A 19,651-nucleotide genomic window follows, 5' to 3' on the forward strand; every position below is an offset into this window, starting at 1 on the left:
TTAAAATGCAGGCCTTAAAAAAAAAAAAATTCATCCATCCATCCTATTAAGCTGCCACTGTCTGTCTGATAACCTGTTCAAGCTTAGAGTCAAGCTTAGAGTCTCTGATAGGTTGCTGCTTTGAATCACCTTTTCTCTGCAATTATGGTTTTATAGGAACTCCAGGCGGGACACAGACAAGACAGACACACACACACAAACACACACAGAAGTGCATGCATACAACTAACTGGCCTGTCAGAGGCATCCAGCAAAATAAACAAATGAGATCTCTGACCCCTAGAGTGATCACTTTAGTAGTCTGTAACCTTGCCCAATAAGGCATTCTCAGCTCTGAAGCCAAGAATTTGACTTCTTAGGCAGAGGTAGAAAAGACAAGACTTCAGTCAGATATTTTCTACAGTTGAACACAGAGTTTCACACAGTCCACAGTTATACAATGAATCATTATCAGAATCAAGAAGGAAAATGTATATTTTAAGCAACTTTCCAGTAAAATAAAAAGACATTCAGACAAAACATACAAAGAATTCTTTTACTATAAATATCAACCATGAGACTCTCCAACCTCTTTCAGTCCTTTATGTGTACTTCCACACATTTTTATCACAAATCATTTCATGTAAATATTTCCATACATCTACTTAGCCACAGATTTTCACTTCCATTGAAAAATGAGATATCCCCTGCGTTAATACACCACCATGGAAATGCAAAGACTAGACGTCTGGAAGTGCTATGAAATCAAAGAGGAGGATGTAAGATCTGAGTAGAGAAGAATTTTATTATTTTTCAACAGGTAAGACTGTCCATGCAGCTATATGCCAAAAACTTCAGAGAATAAACAAGCTGGCAATCACCAAGCAGAATACACATCTCACTGCACTGTTAACAAACTTCTAACCATATCCTAGTTCCACCTTAGTCACATTTCCTCTTGTCACCAATCAGTATGGCAGCCACTATAACCGAAGCCCCACCACTACATGACACTACACAAAGCAAGACACCCAGACAGCATCATGTGTACTGGGGAGCTTTACAGACATAAAACTAAGATTGAGAAGGAGGGACTATGAATCAGGAAGTGAGCCAACAGAGAATTCACAAAGATGACACCACAATGCTTCTTTAGGGCCTATCAGTGGAGGATGCCGAAACTATGATTTTGAGGTCCCAGTTTTCTAGTTCTACCTTTCTGGTTGGTCAAGAATCTGTTTTCTTTCTCATCTTAAAATCATGTCCCTGCTACACAACAGTGGTTGTTTACCTCACAGAGAGTTCATCACATCTCAGCAGCATTCCCAGGCAAATAAAAAACCATTACAGATTAAGGCTCATGCGGCTGCAGAGAGGTCTCTTCATCTGAGTAAGAATTCTTATCTTTTTGTACAGTTGTAGATCCAGCTCTCTCTGGCATAGCAGCCAAATGCCTAGATCAGTAATAACCTGTTGTCAGGACTTACTTAACTGATTGCACTGGGACCATTTGCCAAAAAATTACTGCTTATTCACTCTCTCTCTCTCTTTTTTTCCCCTATGCTAGATGGGTATATTTACATGTACAAGGAGAATAATAAGAAGCCACTTTAGCCTAGTAGTTAAAGAGTGCCAGTCTGGAATCTATCTGGTCACACAAAATATCGTGTGACCTCATCTGAGTTATTCAGTCTCTCTGAGCCTTAGTTTTCTCATCTGTACAATAGGGATATTATATCCTCCTTCAGGGGATCTCTAGGGTTAAATAATATCTGTAAAAGCACTTTTTGCACAGTACATAAGAGCTCAGTTAGCTATTGTATACTGCTATTGCTGTTATTATTATTACATTGATAAAGTTAAATCATTTTCTTTGTATTTTGTCCTCTCCCATTCCCCCCATATGATCCTTGGGTGGAATATAATTTTCCGTATCATACAGACACAACATGTCCTCTAAATTGTGTATGTATGTACATGTATACATGTATCTGTTGCTCTGCACTCTGATATTAATCCCCAACATCACGTTATAGAACCTTCCCTAGGCTAATGTTCACTTTACCACAGAGTCAGTTCAGTTCAACAAGCAGGGTAACTAAATTAGCACTGAGGCCAAAGCTGGAAGATTCTCATGTGGAGCCAAACCTAGAAGGTGTAGAGTCACTATTTTTATGAAAAGAGATCTTACCCAATACCAGGAAGTTGGAATTCTAAGTAGATAGGAAACTTGAAGCTTAGAACTAGAGAAATCGGGTCACTCTCCTTCCCCCATATTTTATCAACATAAATTTTCCAGAACAGGAAAAGGAGGAAATGTCTCTCTTTCTAGCCAAAGGGATTTAATTAAGTTGCTTCTAGTGTTCATTAGTGTCCTTCTTAAGATTTATACTTCTCAACTATCTTCCAGTAGAAGGAAGCTGAAATAGCCCAAAACAAAACTAAGAAATAAATCTGTTTGTCTTTGACATCCTCAAAAGTTGCCATGTCTCCTTTGCTCAAGAACCATTCCACCTAAGCCAGTCCTCATCCACTATCCCTTAACCCAAATAAAACCTTCTCCTCGTTTATGTAGCCAGTACTACATCTATGATTAAACTGATTTATACTAAAGTGCCAATGACAGCTCCCTATCTACTTTTCTAAAAAACGTATTCGTTATGAATCTTTAACTAATGTAGAAGTATAGAGGATTACTTTTAGACAGGGAGTCTTTCTTATTTACCTTTAAATTGCACTGATTTTCTTTAGTCACATATAAGGCTGCCCATGGGAGCAACGGAAAGGAGACTTTATTGTCCTCAACCTCAAAGGAAAAGGGATCATGGGCTCTACTTCCTCTTGCTTTGCTCAGACCTAACACCGGGACTCTCCAGATACATACAGCCCATTCAATGTTCATCCTATCCTTTTTTGCTCCCAACACATAGAACCAGTAGAACAGTCATTAGGCAAGCCAAATCTTTTAACATCAGAGAGACTCCCAGTAGAGAAGACAGGCTGCCACTTTCATCTTCCTGGAGAGATTCTCGGGACTTTTAGAGGGACCTTGGAGCTGTGACCTCAAATGTTTTATTTTCTCTCTTCCTTTCCCCAGCTATTCCTAACTGTAGGGTTATCTACCCACAACTATTTTTTTTAAGATTTTTTAAAAAGTAATCTCTACACCCAATGTGGGTCTCGAACTTATAACCCGAAGATCAAGAGTCACACACTCCACCGACTGAGCCAGCCAGGCACCCCTATCTGTTCACAACTTTAAAGAATTAGAGGACTGCATGATTCTAATTATAGGGCATTCTGGAAAAGGCAAAACTACGGAGACAGTAAAAAGATCAGTGGTTACCAAGGGTTGGAGGTAGGAGTGGGGAGGGATGAATAGATAGAACACAGGGGATTTTTTAGGCCAATGAAACTATCCTGTATGATACTGTAATGGTGAGTACATATTATTATACATTTGTCAAAACCCACAGAATGTACAACACAAAGATTAAACTCTAATGTAGATTATGGACTTTAGTTAATATTAATGTATCAACATTGGCTCATCAGTTGTAACACATGTACCACACTAATACAAGATATGGTAGCGGAGAACTCCAATACTTTCCACCCAATTTTTTGTAAATGTAGATGTAAAACTGATCGAAAGAATAAAGTCTTTTTTTTTTTTTTTTAAATTAGAGGAAGCACTGCTTAATAATCCCCGCCAGGTACAATGACTAGTAACAGCCAAGATAAGCTATACAAGAAGAAGGCAAAAAGTAAAAAATGAGACTATGGAGCTTGATGAAACTACAGAGCTTGATCTCAAAATAAACAGGATGATAACTGAAGACAAGGAAAGAGGCTTGAGGAAGTGAGTGAAGGAGAGAGAGAGAGACAACTCTCACATCACTTTTAGTGACTGGTATGCAAAACTAAAACAAATGTTTTCTCCCTCAGAGAAAGAGAAGAGAAACCAAGTTTATAAGGGGTACTGAGATACTCGGCAGAAAAATCACCAGCATTAAGCCTCTGGCATACTTACAAGTGTCACCCTGATGCCTCTCCCTGTGGCTAAGAAATCAGAGCTGTCATTGTAACCAAGTCTGCAACCTGTGCTCGCGCCAATCTTTATGGTAAATTGAGGTCTTTTTTCAGGAAAATCAAGGGATAATTGCCCAGTATCAAAAGAAGATATGACCCCTGGGAGGAGAAAGGAGGCGTTCCTTTTGCCACAGGATGATTCTCTCCGGAATAACATAAATGGCTCTTCGAGAGACTATGTCTTTGATAAGCTGAGCTGCAACTCTGACAGCCAATCTGCTGAATGCCGAGCAGAGCACTCAGCTTTCTACAAAGACTCAAAGGACACGGCCAGGCTGCAGATTTATTCTGCTGACTTTCCCTGCAGAGCTACTCAAGTTTTTCAAAGGCAAAAAGGAAGAACTCTTTCCTTACACCCAGGGAATTGCAGATTCCTCCTGGGATCTAAAGACAGAACTATGTTTGCTCAAAATCTGACATCATCGATGTGAACAAGATTTAAGAGCTGGAATGATGGCTGGCAATTTTAGTCTTTAGAGCAGAAGTTGGTTCAGCTCTTCAATCTGCCGGCAGGATCAGCAGCCACCCAGGGCACATGGCGTGCCAGACTGGGAATGGGCTAATTTCAAAATTCATTCTCATTCTCTCTGTACTTTCACATGACAATTGCAAATAGGCCAGATTCTTACCAAAGCACAATCTTAGGTGGTATATTTCCCTGCACAAAGACATTTCAAAGTAAAAACACAAAGGTGCTGTTACAAAGAGATAAACCACAAAGCTTCCATCTTTTCTCCACAATGTTTACCTCCGTGAAATCTTATCCTTAGCCTGATAATTTTCTGAGGGATTTAAGAAACAAAATATATCCACAATAAACTATTAATAGCAGCATTCCTCCCTCACAATTTGTATGTCACTTCTTCAAGATGAGATTTTAAAAGAGAAAAGCTTTCTATGTATCCTAAGTTGAAAGTAACGGCCATGTGCTATGATTTATAGGACAGTCCCTCTATAGTTAAATAGATTCGACCCTCAACAGACAAAAGAAAACTAGGCTTGAGAGTTAAGATAAGCATTTTCTGTGTGAAACCTTTTTTATCTTATGACAAACAAAGATTTTAAAACATTAAAATTTAGAGACAATCAGTTCTATTTTTATTTAAAATATGCATTGCTGTTCTGAGCAAGTACCCTGAAATAGGTACTGGAGCAAGGGTAATAGCAATTGCGAAATATAGCACAGAAATTTATAAGCAGAAAATCAGAATAAGACTTTTTTCCCCAAGAGCAAAATATATAACCCTTTTGACAAAAACAAATGAAAAAAAGGACAAAAATAAAGGCATTCCGCTTTATAAATAATACTGGCAAACAATAAGTATCTTACATTCTTAGATATAAATTTAGCTAAGTGTTTACTAATACTTGCAACTGTAACCCTTTCAAAGGGGCTTATCATTTGGCTATAAAGACTCAATTAAGATCAAGACTTGGCTCTTCCCTAACTCCAGATGAAGGGGTTTTTCTTGTACTGCAAGTCCCATTGAAAAAGGACATTGTGTTTTAATAGAAGTCACTGGCATATGGTTAAAAAGCTTAAGTTTGTCCGGTTCCATCCTTTGAGCAGAACACTGAGGTTCTCTTTCCTCTCCTATGAAAGAGCTTCCAGACAGCATCTCTTGCACCGTGTTCATAATGCACAATTTATCGGCATTTCGTTTCCTTTTTCTAAATGGCCGGGAGGGAAGAAGAGCTCCACAGCCACCGTGTGTGGTTAGTAATGGCGCTTTTACTTGTCATTGTACAAAGCCTGTTAAATATTTACAACACAGACAGCAATATCTAGTCCTAAACACCCAGTTGTGAGTTTGAATTTTTTTAGAAATAAATCTATGACAAGTTTTCCCCAGCAAAACGCCAGAAGACTTTACTAACAGCTTCAAGAGACCCAGCGGGTCCAGAGGAGCAGTTATAGGCCATCTGGTGATTACTTATTATTATTTATACAGCACTGTAGATGTACACACAGATGTGTTATGAATCCACATACAGAGTAGGCCCTAACAAGGGCTTCAGACAAAATGCGACTGCTGAGCAAGTCAATCTGCATTAAAGAAACACACTAACCAGAAAGAGGGAACACTCTGGCTGTTCTTCAATCTGCTGCATTAGCTGGAAGAGTATTTGATAAAAGAATGATGAATTCTACACGACGATGACAATATCTTGCAAGTATAACAACCTAGCTATATGTGGTTTTGCAGGGGTGGCAAAAGAGGGACTAACGAAGGACAGGCTCCCAGAGACAGAAGGCAGTTTGTGAAAGAAGGGACTAACAAACAGCCTCTCTCCTGATTTAGGAAGAACGGAGATACAAAGATACTGGATTTTATTTTTTTTCCACTAGGAATGCTCTGAGAACAGCTTCTGGGCTCCCATTCCAAATATTAAGTCATACCCAAGGAAAACAAGAGTGAATAACTGAAAAATTTCATCTTAATTTCCTGGGTATAGCTCTAATTAGGTTCATACAGCCTCTCCCCCACCCCCTCGGCAAACTGGAGCAGGGATGCTTTTAATCTACCATGTTCTTAGTAACGTAACAATAACTGTAATACGAAAACCTAAAATAATCAACCACACGTTTCTAAGGGCAAGCATCAAGAGTGCCAGATCTGACGTTAAAAACAGGTTGAATTCCTTGCTCTTAATACATTTATAGTTTTAAAAACCTCAGTCCCAATTTTGTCTACACAATGCAAAATGGTGGTCTACTTCCATCACAAGGCTACATAAAACTGCAGCATAGTCAGAGTGGACTGAAAGTTATTGCAAAATCAACATATTATTACAAAAAACAAGGTTAGCATTTGGCCTAATTGTGTATAATGCAGTGTATTTTCAGCTGCCTGACAGCATGCAGGCACTCTTACCAGATGGGAACTGGATGAATTATTGAATGAAATATGAATTATTAAATAAAAATTTGAATTTTTTTAAACTCTTGGCAGGGGGTGAGGAAGAAAGGCTTATCTGTCTGCCTGAAATTGCCCTCACCTGTCGAAGCATGTAAATATGGTACGTACCACCATAAATGGGGTTTACCTAACCAGCCATTTCTTTCCTTGTTATTCTCTAATTCAAGATGCTCCCCTAACATAAAGAATTAGTAACCAGCACCAACCCATTTTCCTTCTTTTCTTTTGTGTCAATGCCAGGTAATAGGAAAACATGCCAAAAGGATAGAATTAAAAATCCGGAGTCCCATAGTACCAGTATGGTCCATTTAAAGGGAGGGCTGGGATAACAGAAAAAGTCTCTATAGATTTGTGTTACATAGGCAATAAAACATATACCTTTGTAGTATGCCGGCATTTAACCAATCATAGAAGCTATTTGTTGCCTCATATATTACAAAGCAATAGAGATTTAAGGGATAATGTTCATGGAGGCAGAGGATACGAAGCAATAAACAGCACTGGAGGTTGGTTAAATGCCAAGTGAAGCCAGGACTACAGCACCATAAACATTATTCCTATTATATGACAAGATAAGGAGGTACAAGAAGCTGCCCTCAATCCCACCACAACTAGGGCTCTATTGCTATTCTTGGCCTTAGAAAGGGAAAGCAGGCCCTGGAGGTCTATGAGCTAGTTATGTGTTTCAGGTCTCAGATATGAACAGAACCTCAACCTGTACCTAAATGTCCTCTGGGAGAAGAAAAGATCTGGTAGGACACATCCGTAGGGGAAAAAAAATGACAAGAGCTGATCAGGTCACACTGGACAGAGAAACAATCAAAAGATTTGTCCTTAAAAGGACAGAGTTGATACAGAGTTGGTTATGACAGAAATCTTTCTCAGTGGCTAATAATGGGATGATACTGTGCATTAGAAGTATCTCCTCTGAGGAAATGTGTTCCTGTTCTTAAGGAAATAGACATTCTAAGTAATAAGCTTATATGATCAGCTTCTGCTCAAAGGCTTTGTTATGATAACCAGAAGGACTACTGAAATCTGCGTAATTTGTACTGCAAAACAGTGTCATGTTCCAGAGAGAGAGGTATGGGAATATGGAATTTGTTGACTTCTAGTAATAAAAACTGGACAAAAAAACGTCCAAAAGATAAGTTATCTAACTGCATTTACAAATCCAAGATTACTGTCAAAAACATAGTACAGCTGACCTTGGAACGACACGGGTGTGAACTGGGCAGGCCCATTTGATAAACATAGTACAATACTGTAAATTTTTTCTTCCTTACAATTTCCCTAATAACATTTTTTCTCTGCTTACTCAATTGTGAGAATACAGTATACAGTACATATAACATACAAAATATGAGTTAATCAACCATTTATGTTATCGGTAAGGCTTTAGGTCAACAGTAAGCTATTAGTAGTTAAGTTTTTGGGGGGGGTCAAAAGTTGTATGCAGATTTTCAACTCCCCACGGGTGTTCCTAACCCCTGCACTGTTCAAGGGTCAACTGTAATTGTTTCTGCTTGCACATAAAATAAAACAACTTTACAATCCATCTTTAAATAAAAACGTCTCTCAAAGCATCAAAAACTTAAAAGACTGGGGCGCCTGAGTGGCTCAGGTCATGATCTCTCGGTTTGTGGGTTCCAGCCCCGCGCAGAGCCCCACGTCGGGCTCTGTCTGTGCTGACAGCTCAGAGCCTGGAGCCTGCTTTGAGTTCTGTGTCTCCCTCTCTCTCTGCCCCTCCCCCACTCACACTGTTTCTCTCTCTCTCTCTCTCTCTCTCTCAAAAATGAATAAACATTAAAAAAAATTAAAAGAAAAAAAACTTAAAAGACTACCTAAATTCAGCACCAAACGAAACTTTTATTATTTTAATAACAGAAGCAAAGCCATTTTATGGTCAGAATGGTTTTAATTAGATGCTATCTTATAAACATTTCAAAAACCCAAACCACTCAAATTCAACCAACCCTTTGCCACAGGGTATCTGGGGTACTGTTGCCTTAACAACACTAACCCATTCTCTGGAGGCAGCTCTATTAACTACTTCTGCTACCACATTCCATAGAGAGGTATTAGCAAGAATATTGGTTTCCCTAAGTTCCTCTTCATGAGAGTGATTAGGCCTCAAGAGAAACACGGTCTCAACAGGAGAACAGAAATGAAAGGGCTCAAAACACCCTCTCATCTGTCTTTTCAGACAAGAATGCAGAGAACACAACCTTCAGCAGCCATCTTTTTTAAAAAAAGTACATGCAGCATATTTAGAATTCAGCTGTGTCACATCAGACTTACTGTTGGGAAGTGGATCATGAACAGAATCCAAAAATAACAGCCATTAAAGACCTAGCAACCAAAACATGTTTACGTATCCATTGAAAGCCCGGTGGTTTTGATTATATGGTGGAGAGCATAATCCACTAGTCTATTTTAGGTAAATTTTCCTTTCACCTTCCCTTAATATTAAGGCGTAAGATGATTTCTGAGTTTAGGGCCCATTGGGTAAAGTCCGGGCACAGAACAGATATTGAAATAATGCAAGATTCCTATAGTTTTCGTCTGTTGTTTGGTTTTTTAAGGATCAGTCTCTTAAATTGTAATTTGCTTTCATTCCTTCTTCCGCTAAGTGGTATACCAGAGCCACCGATTTTTGAGGCTTCTATGGCAGTAAGTTCCAAACCGTGTCTTGTAAAAATTACCATGGTTCTTATCGCCAGTCCTGGAATTTACATAGCCTTTTAAAAAAATTATTATTCTACCATTTCTGGAATAAAAAATTTGAATCAATGACAGAGGATTATACATAGCTTGAAGGCCTCAAAAGGGCTCCAGGATGAAACCATTTTCAAGGGATATAAGGAAGTTGGATGACAGGCCAAGGGTAGTTCGCTTTCCCAAATTTATCTTCTCTGCCAGATTTCCACTATTTCATATAATAGAAAGCAATCACAGTAAAGTGAGTCTTGCAGAGATCCTAGAGTTAAATTTTACTTAGATATTGGGAGAAACTTGGAAGAAGACTAAATATAACTAAAGAACTACAATTTTACCTAACCATAAAGTTCTGACATGCAAAGGAGTTACCTTCATAGACTTAAGCCGTAGTTTTCTATGCTTTTCTATGAAACAAGTACCTTGAATCCAAAAGAAGATACTCATCTCCCTGAGTACCATATCCACTAAAGGGAAAAAAGCCTTTGGGACTTATACTAGAGGTTATAATGAGTCCTAACAACCAAAATACCAGCAGACAGTTCAGAAATGGGAGGAAAAATAGGGGAAGGAAAAGGCTTATGATAAACAGTACCCAACAATACAAAAGGAACCAAAGTAAAAAGTCCTACTGTTTTTACCACCTCTAGTCCAAAAAATGCAAAACAAAAAGAAACAAACAAACACAAAACCATCTGGGATCTCACAAATTTCATTGAAAACTACTCTTTTCTGATAGACAGTCTGAAGAAACCTATTTAAACCTTTCTTCTTCCGAGAGCTTCAGAGATGATTTTCCATTTTAATTTCTTTAAGTCCTTGTCTAGGTGGTTTTCAGCATACAACATATAAGAGGGGCACTGAGTAGCTTAAGCCATGAACAAAGAAAAATAAATGTAAGTATGAGAAAAATAACTCTTTTCACCAAAAATGCAGATTTTTAAAGGGAGATAAGTGAAAAGGGTCCCAGGTATCAATTATGGAAATCACAGTAACTACTGCTATCAACACATCCACACACAAAAATCTGGAGGGATCAAGTTCAGATATATATTCTAATACAGCTGTTTGAAAATGGAAACAAATTTATCCTAATTTCTCAGGTGGCTTCTACTGTAAAAGAATAAAACATAAATCACACGGGGAAAACATCCAACCAACAATAAAGTTGAAAACTCTGACAAGGAAGGAAATATACCCTATGATGCTGAATACTTCAGAATATAATGGCTTTTTTAGTCTTCTCTGAAATTTTCAGCATTTACTGGAATGTGGAATCATCCTTCTGCCCATTCCTTGTCACCACCCCCATCTCATTCACCTCTCAAATTCCAATTCCTAGGAATCTCTGGAACTTAACTCTCTCTTTTTGTCTAAGTATTTACAATGTTTAATAGAACTAGTCTGCAATCTCACATACCACCAGTAAGTGTCACTGGGCAGTCACATGGCATATTCCTAACTGAACAGAAATTCAACCTTCAGCTTCCATAAAATCAATTCATGAAGGCAGATAAAACTTTCTTTGTATTCCTTTCTTCATCCTTTGTGGAACATGGCAGTAGGGAAGGGTCTAGGAAGAAGAGTTAAGAAGGTGCAAAATGGGGAAGAAGAAAAAAAAAAGGCAACTTCAACAAAATTACTTTATTAAAAAAGCATATAATGAAAAATATCTGACACAAAATGTACACATATGCAAATAATAACATGGCAGCTGACGAACAGCACAAGGCATTTCATGGCATAAGAGAGGGAAAATGGCTAAGAAACCTCGTAGTTTATATATTTGCTGCGACATCTCAGGTTCTACACTGGATTTGCCTTCCCTACATAGACAGATATCTGCCTTAGCTACCAGCAATGATTTTCTGGATCAACAGTCCAAAGAAACTTTTTTTTTTTTCTTATTTAAAAAATCCAACAGATTCCAGCAAATTGTGGTTCACAGTGAACGGGTACATTCTCGGCTGCCTATTCTAAATGTTAAGCAGACTTTTATATCCATTGAAGGTTGAGGAAAAGATATTTCTAAACTTGTTTTGTATTTAGATGGATAGCTTTATAAAGGAGGAGAGAGCAACATGTATTCCCCAACACTGTGTGTCGGGAAACAAACACCAGTAGAATAACAATATGAAAGAGAGCAAGGCAGATTTCATTACGGTAGAGTGCCTACACTTCCTCATAACATGGATTTACACACTGCAAATCCTCTGATCTGATTACCTCCAGTGATCACGTAAAATACCGGCTTTAAACTCTTTGCCTTAGTGATAAAACAGCCACTTTGATTCACAACGAGACATTCACAATAAAGTATATTGTAAACGTACCTGTCCACAGCCCGGGGCATTGCACACAAACGGTCTGTCGTCTCCCATATTTCATATAGCAGAGCGGAGCTGAGGAGGGGGAGGCAGGGGGAAAAGTTATGTTAAATACGCTGGAGTTAAAAAAAAAAAAGTGCTTCAAAAATATCAAGCCTAGAAACAGGTGCTCCAAGAATGCTGTCTATCAAAGCTATAAACACAGGCTACTTTGGGGAGACCCATTAGACAGGTGGCATATGATCTACCGCGCCTCAACTGAAACTTTTAATTAGAAAAATTTAGACCTCAATAGTCAAGGAATTTCAGACCTTTTGCTAGATTTTCCCTCTTTCTGCTACAGTATATAACACACTCCTCTAGTCTACTGAATTACAACCAGTGCAGTTCCCTATGTCAATAAATCCACAGAACATTCGATGCGGAAGCCATATTTCTGAACTAGAGAAGACCAAAATTTGTCATTTAATTAATTAAGGGATTATAGGAGGGGTGCTCCATTTTACAGGGCTATAATCTGGCTCCCTGGTGTATAAACTACGAGACTGTTGGCAAGGGCCGTTTATCCCAGATTATTGCCAAAGAAAACAAAGCACCCATCCTATTGGGCTACACGGGAAATGATTTTCATTAATAAAAAAATAAAAATAAAAACCTTCTCTCCCCACTGGGAGCCTCCTTCTCCCCCCACCAATCGTCTGTGGCAAATGGAGAAATATCGGTGCCCTTCCCCCTCTAATTCTATTTATGGCTAGGTTTTTAAAAGCAGCAATAAAACAAATGTCGACTCTTTGGGGGTTTACTGGGTGAATATGTTCCGGCTGTTTGTGCTGCTCTCGGCCAGAGTTCTTGGGCTGCTCTGTTGCAGCCAACAGATGTGTGCTGCTGCAGGGGATAAAAGAAATGGCACTAAAAGGCATCACCATCCATCCTCTCTATTTCTCTGAAGAATTTAACAGGGCTTACACTGTTGTTGTTTTTTAATTATTGAGGCTAAACTCTTGAAATGTTGATAGACATTCCTTGTCAAAGAACAATAATTCCAATATGAATGCGTTGGGAAAATTTCTCATTTCCCAACCAGGAATAAAAATAGAGGTGGAGGTAGATAAGGATGAGAAATGCAAATCCTAGGGAAAATATTCCTAAAAGATAAACAGTGTTTTGAAGGGGTGGGGGGAAGGGCATAAAAACAGTCTTCATAGAATAAACTCCTAAAGGACATTTTTGAACATCCTTCTACAAGAAAGAAAGGGGTATAAAAGAATATTAACAAGGGAAGATGAAAGAGGAAGAAGAAGAATTTGAATATGCCTAGAAACAACTTCAGAACTGTAACCAAAATCAAAAGGTCAGAGTTAACCTCACTCAGGTCTGCATTAAAATAAAATGTTAAAATGCTGGACTGAATTTGGTAATCAGAAAAGCATGTTTAAAACTCAGAGGGTAGCTAGGTAACATCTCTTCTACTCTCTTAAGACTCACTCTGGGGTTGGAAACCAGTATTTCTGGTAGTCTGATCAGTAATTCCACAACTAATCAGTGTTCAAAATTGTGGGGTGCCCCATAAAATAGAAAGGGCTTCTTAGTCATCTTTCAGGGTGATAGGAACAGGGTCTAACTATGAAGGAAACTGATGCTGCAGCATTGCTGTAATGGAAGGGAGCCTGTATGTACATAGGTGTACACAGATTTATATCACATTTAGCCAGGATAAATTGCTTCAATAAATTCTGTTCCTAGGAGAAGCCAGCTCGAGCTGATGATTGGGTACTGGGAAAATGAGAGCTTTATTCTTCTTCACACAGCCCCAGGACAAGGGGGTTTTCTGGTTTGTTTGTTTTAAATACGTGATGAGTTTTTTAGCACTTTCTGGAACTATGACATAGTGCAAAAAATAAATACAAGTAAATAAAAGTAAATAAATACAAAGACCAAGGCCACTAGGACTGAAAATTCAGAACATTTCTGGAAAGCAATTCGTCTCTGGAAAAAATCCTAACTGCTGTGCTGGCGATAATTCCACTTCCTAGTCCCCAAACCTGCTTTCCTGATATAATCACAAAATGAGAATTTTATTTCAACAAGGTCCTCTAACAGATTTTTCAACCAGGACTAAAACTACAAGGACTAGAGCAGACATAACATAAGGAACCAGGCAGGATTCCTTCCTTTTACCTTGGTTCTGTTATTTGAGGCTAAATGTTCTGTCTTCTACCTAGAAGAGGAAAAGGGTGCTTGCTGGCTAAGGATTAGGGCAGCGCTGGCACAGAGAGGGATTAAATACACTCTGGAACAATTTCCCTCAAACCACAAAATTCAAAATTTAACTTGGTTTTCTTGGTTTTGTACAATCACATCACAATATATGGCTTCCAAATTTTATTTAACTGCATCCTTACTAGGAATAGAAATGCAATATCATGACTTTCTAAAAGAAAACAAAAGGCAAAACCAAGTTGGGGGAAAAGTATTAAATGTAACAGAAGCAAGCATTTTCATGGCTCTTTAAATACTGAAATCTGACAGTCACTAACTGGGATTTCCTGCTTCCTTCCCACTTTACTAGCTTTTGTTTTGCCATTTTCACCAAAAGGAAGATCACAATGGGAGGAAGAAGGCCCTCTTTCCTAAGTACCCACAATTATTCTTAAATCATTCCTTAGTCTCTTGCTCTTTTTCATTTCCATCATTCTTGCTTTTTCACTTCAAAGTGATTTGTCTTTTTAAAGAATATTTAGCAACAACAATAATGATCTGTTCTCCCACTTAAAATTCTAGGGGCACCTGGGTGGCTCAGTCAGTTGAGCGTCCAACTTTGGCTCAGGTCATGATCTTACGGTTCATGGGTTTGAGCCCCATGTAAGGCTCTGTGCTGACAGCTCAGAGCCTGGAGCCTGTTTCGGATTCTGTGTCTCCCCTCTCTCTCTGCTCCTACCCCACTTGTGCTCTCCCTCTCAAAAATAATAAACATTAAAAATAAATCCTGGGGCGCCTGGGTGGCTCAGTCGGTTGAGTGTCCGACTTCGGCTCAGGTCACGATCTCACAGCTTGTGAGTTCGAGCTCCGCGTCAAGCTCTGTGCTGACAGCTCGGAGCCTGGAGGCTGCTTCGGATTCTGTGCCTCCCTCTTTCTCCACCCCAACCCACTCGCATTCTCTGTCTCTCTCAAAAATAAATAAACATTAAAAAAAAAGTAAAAAAAAAAAAATCCCGTTTACATCTTTTTAATTCCCAATCTGCTGCATCAATTGCTACATATAGAGAATGTGTTGCTTATTTCTATTTGATACTTAAAGCAAATCTCATACATGAGAGAGGTCAAACTGATGCCTTCTCAAAAACAAAACCAACACATTTCTATAGTATAAACAGACTGAGACAAAGGTGAAATCTTGAATAATAATGCTGCCATTCACTAGAATGTAACTCACGGCCCATTTGTAACTGTACAACTTGACAAGTAGATCACTTGTCTGGGCACGACACTCAAGTCTGCTGTCTTCTCCATGATCTATTCCTCAGGATGAAACTCAAGCATTTTATAGAACTAGCCAACAAATGAAAGGCAAAGGATACATATATTGAGAGACACTTCCAAGGAGAAGTGAGATGCTTTCAGAGGAGATCGTAGAACAGGAAAACAAAGATGCTGAAAAAGGCTATCCAAGAGGCCAAGTCTGCAGAGAAAAAGGCTCATGTACTAGACTCACCAGAATGCATAAATGATAAAAATTACTATTTATTCAAAAGACAGAAAGTTATCTGAATGCTAGGAGAGAAGTGAAGAAAATCCAAGGTTCAGACACTGATTTTTATTAACTGGGATAATTTCATAAAATCTGTTGCATAGTTTTGACAGAACCAGAAGTATATCCTAAAATGGTCAATGTGCAAATAAGAAAACTGATTCTCTATGTGTACACACACACACACACACACACACACACACACACACAGGTATATCTATCCTTTTTTCTTCTTTTTTAATAGAATGAGGATGGAATCTGTCGGCGAGGACTACAAAGTCAGTTCTCTGGACCCAGGTGTAATATGATTATTTCTTTAGTAACCAACTGCTGTTCATAAAATGGCCCAATTTTTGTAAGGAATAAAAGCCATATACGAATACACCCAAGGCCCTGTTCTTAGGTTCCTAATAACAAAAAGCAGATACTACTAAGTATATAAAATGAGAAGAACATATTAATATCAAAGAACATTAATATTAAAGATTCATGAAAATCTAGAAAGGGTTCAGACTAGCTATCATTCATTCATTCAAAATGTATTACTTAGGAACTACTAAGTGCCAGGCAAAGTGGACATAAAAAGACAGAGGATGGGGCGCCTGGGTGGCTCAGTCAGTTGAGCCGCCGACTTCGGCTCAGGTCACGATCTCGCGGTCCGTGAGTTCGAGCCCCGCGTCAGGCTCTGTGCTGACAGCTCAGAGCCTGGAGCCTGTTTCAGATTCTGTGTCTCCCTCTCTCTGACCCTCCCCCATTCATGCTCTGTCTCTCTCTGTCTCAAAAATAAATAAACATTAAAAAAAAAAAAAAAAAAGACAGAGGCACCTGGGTGGGTCAGTCAGTTGAGCACCCAACTTTGGCCCTGGTCCTGATCTCGCAGATGGTGTGTTCACACCCCACGTTGGGCTGACTGCTGTCAGCACAGAGCCCACTTCGGATCCTCTATGCCCCTCTCTCTGCCCCTCCTCTGTTTGCACTCTCTCTCTCTCTCTCTGTCTCTCAAAAATACACATTTTTTTTTGAAAAAGACAATAATCCTTTGCAAAAAAAAAAAAGAAGAAGAAAGAAAAGAATCTTTCACTCATCTGTGTCAAAGAAAAACTAGAGCCGAACAGTAGTTAAAGCAGTAAAAACCAGATTTTATTCAGAACTATTGTAATAGGGGGAAAGAGACCTCAGTGCAGAACTGGGCTCTGTTCTTTTTTTAAAAAAAAAATTTTTTTTTTCAACGTTTATTTATTTTTGGGACAGAGAGAGACAGAGCATGAATGGGGGAGGGGCAGAGAGAGAGGGAGACACAGAATCGGAAACAGGCTCCAGGCTCTGAGCCATCAGCCCAGAGCCCGACGCGGGGCTCGAACTCACGGACCGCGAGATCGTGACCTGGCTGAAGTCGGACGCTTAACCGACTGCGCCACCCAGGCGCCCCTGGGCTCTGTTCTAAATACATCATGGACAAGTGGAAATTTACAGCCAACGACCACAGTAGGGGTTAATGGATAGAAAATTACTAAAAAGAAATATCAGGACAAAGGGGGATTCTGGCTAAACAGACCTAATAAGATTTTTTTTAACGTTAATTTATTTTTGAGAGAGTAGGGGAGGGGCAGAAAGAGAGGGGGCCAGGGGATATGAAGTGGGCTTTGTGATGACAGCAAAGAGCCCAATGTGGGGCTCAAACTCATGAACCAGTGAGATCATGACCTGAGCTGAAGTCGGATGCTTAACCAACTGAATCACCTAGGCACCCCCAAGTTCTTGCTAAAGATGGGCCAGAATGATCACATATAACCCGGGGGATTGAGAAAGATGGAGAACCTGATCAGATGTGAGGGTAATCAGATATCGAAGGCGGGGGAGGGGGGGTGGGGGTGGGGGGGGGCGGTTCTTGCTAAAACTGGATCTTACAAGAAAGTACACAGGTAGGCCTACAAGAAGGTTCTCGAACCTGACTAAAGTTTGGTCAAAGAATCTTTGTCAACTGGCATGAGAGATGCCACGTAAGTGGTAAGAATGATGGCTTAATTTATAAGTTCAATTAGTCAGATTGATCAGTATATATATTAAATCCCTTGCTATTTCTCTTATTCTTTGTGGTCATTTGTCAAGTTCCTTTGCTAGCCAATTCCAGAGTATAGACAAGAGCACACAAAAGAGGGATTAAAACTCTTGGTAAAAGGGGCACCTGGGTGGCCCAGTCGGTTAACCGTCCAACTCTTGATTTCAGCTCAGGTCGGCTCAAGTCATGATCTCATGGTCTGTGAGACTGAGCCCCGTGTTGGGCTCTGTGCTGACAGCTTGGAGCCTTTGTGGTATTCTGTTTCTTCCTCTCTCTCTGCCCTTTTCCCACTTGCGTGTGCACTCTCTCTCTAAATAAACATTAAAAAAAAAATAAAGACTAAAGTCTAACGACATATTTTAAGTATATACTTTACAGCTACTTTGTGCCCAAGGTACTTGATGTGACTTAGTACAACCAACTAACTCTATGCTTTCCTTATCATCCAAATAACATAGAGGAGGCTCCGTAGTTTTTGGTTAGAGCTTTAAGAAATTGGGAGAAGGAAGCTATTTGTCAAATTAACCCTTCACTGGCCCTTGAAAACAAAACCTAGGCCAGAGCTGTTAAGATACATTTTCAAGTATAAAAGAATGCAGTAGAAAGGGCATCTTCATATAAGACTTTTGGGAGTACATACTTGAACAATCATTCTGGAAAGCCATCTGGCAATATTTATATTAAGTGTCTTAAAGTGTTTTATATTCTTTGAACAAATCATTCTTTCAGGACTTTATTCTGAGGTTAAAGCCCAAAACATGGATCACTTATGTATTAAAATGTTCATCAGGGGCGCCTGGGTGGCTCAGTCGGTTAAGCGTCCGACTTCAGCTCAGGTCACGATCTCACGGTCCGTGAGTTCGAGCCCCGCGTCGGGCTCTGGGCTGATGGCTCAGAGCCTGGAGCCTGCTTCCGATTCTGTGTCTCCCTCTCTCTCTGCCCCTTCCCCGTTCATGCTCTGTCTCTCTCTGTCTCAAAAATAAATAAACGTTAAAAAAAAAAATTAAAAAAAAATAAAATAAAATGTTCATCATAGTTCTATTTATAACAACAAAAAAGGAACGGAAATTAAACATTTAAGAAGAATGGATAAATATAAATTAAGATACTGCCTTACAATAGACTATATTTAAGTTGTTAAGAATAACGTTTCTGAAAGCTATCTAATGACATGAGAAAATGCTATACATTCTGTGGGGGGAAAAAAGCAGGCTATCAAATTGCATATGTGGGGCACCTGGGTGGCTCAGTCAGTTGGGGGCCCGACTCATGCTCAGGGCATGCTGCATCGGGCTCTCTGCTGTCAGCAAGGAGCCTTCTTCTGCTCCTCTGTACCCCTGCCCCGCTTATGCTCGCTCCCTCTCTCTCTCTCAAAAATAAAATAAACATTTTAATTTAATTTAAAAAAAAATTTTTAATAAAAATAAATAAAATTGCATATGCACCATAATTCCAAATCTACAAAAAAAGAAAACAAAATAGGGACGATGCCTGGCTGGCTCAGTCAATAGAACAAGTGACTCTGAGACTCTTGATCTTGGGGTCATGAGTTCAACCCTACATTGGGTGTAGAGCCTACTGAAAAAAAAAAGCAAAAAAAAAAAAAAAGCATAAAAAAGATAAGGGAATTAGGATCAAATGTTAATAATGATTATCTCTGGGTAATGGTATTCCAGGTGATTTTGTTTTCTTCTTTGTACCTTCAGAATTTTCCAAAGTCTACAATGATCACAGATTGCTTTTAATAAAAATACAGAATATGATGTAATCTAATAAAAAAAAAATGCTGATCTGCATGACTGAAAAA

At 39.1% G+C, this 19,651-nt stretch overlaps 1 protein-coding gene across 5 annotated transcripts in view; it reads right to left on the minus strand.

Moving 5' to 3' along the window:
- The window catches only part of ATF7 (activating transcription factor 7), an 86,204-nt gene that overhangs the window by 54,083 nt on the left and 12,470 nt on the right, over positions 1–19,651 (minus strand). For all 5 annotated transcript variants that reach the window (XM_043564078.1, XM_043564074.1, XM_043564075.1 and 2 more), the window contains one exon: positions 12,044–12,112. In XM_043564078.1, the coding sequence (XP_043420013.1) occupies positions 12,044–12,091 (48 nt within the window). In that variant the 5' untranslated portion in view covers positions 12,092–12,112. Of the gene's footprint in view, positions 1–12,043; positions 12,113–19,651 lie in introns of those variants that run through there.

This window comes from Prionailurus bengalensis, chromosome B4 (genome assembly GCF_016509475.1).
Source record: "Prionailurus bengalensis isolate Pbe53 chromosome B4, Fcat_Pben_1.1_paternal_pri, whole genome shotgun sequence".
NCBI classification, from domain to species: Eukaryota; Metazoa; Chordata; class Mammalia; order Carnivora; family Felidae; genus Prionailurus; species Prionailurus bengalensis.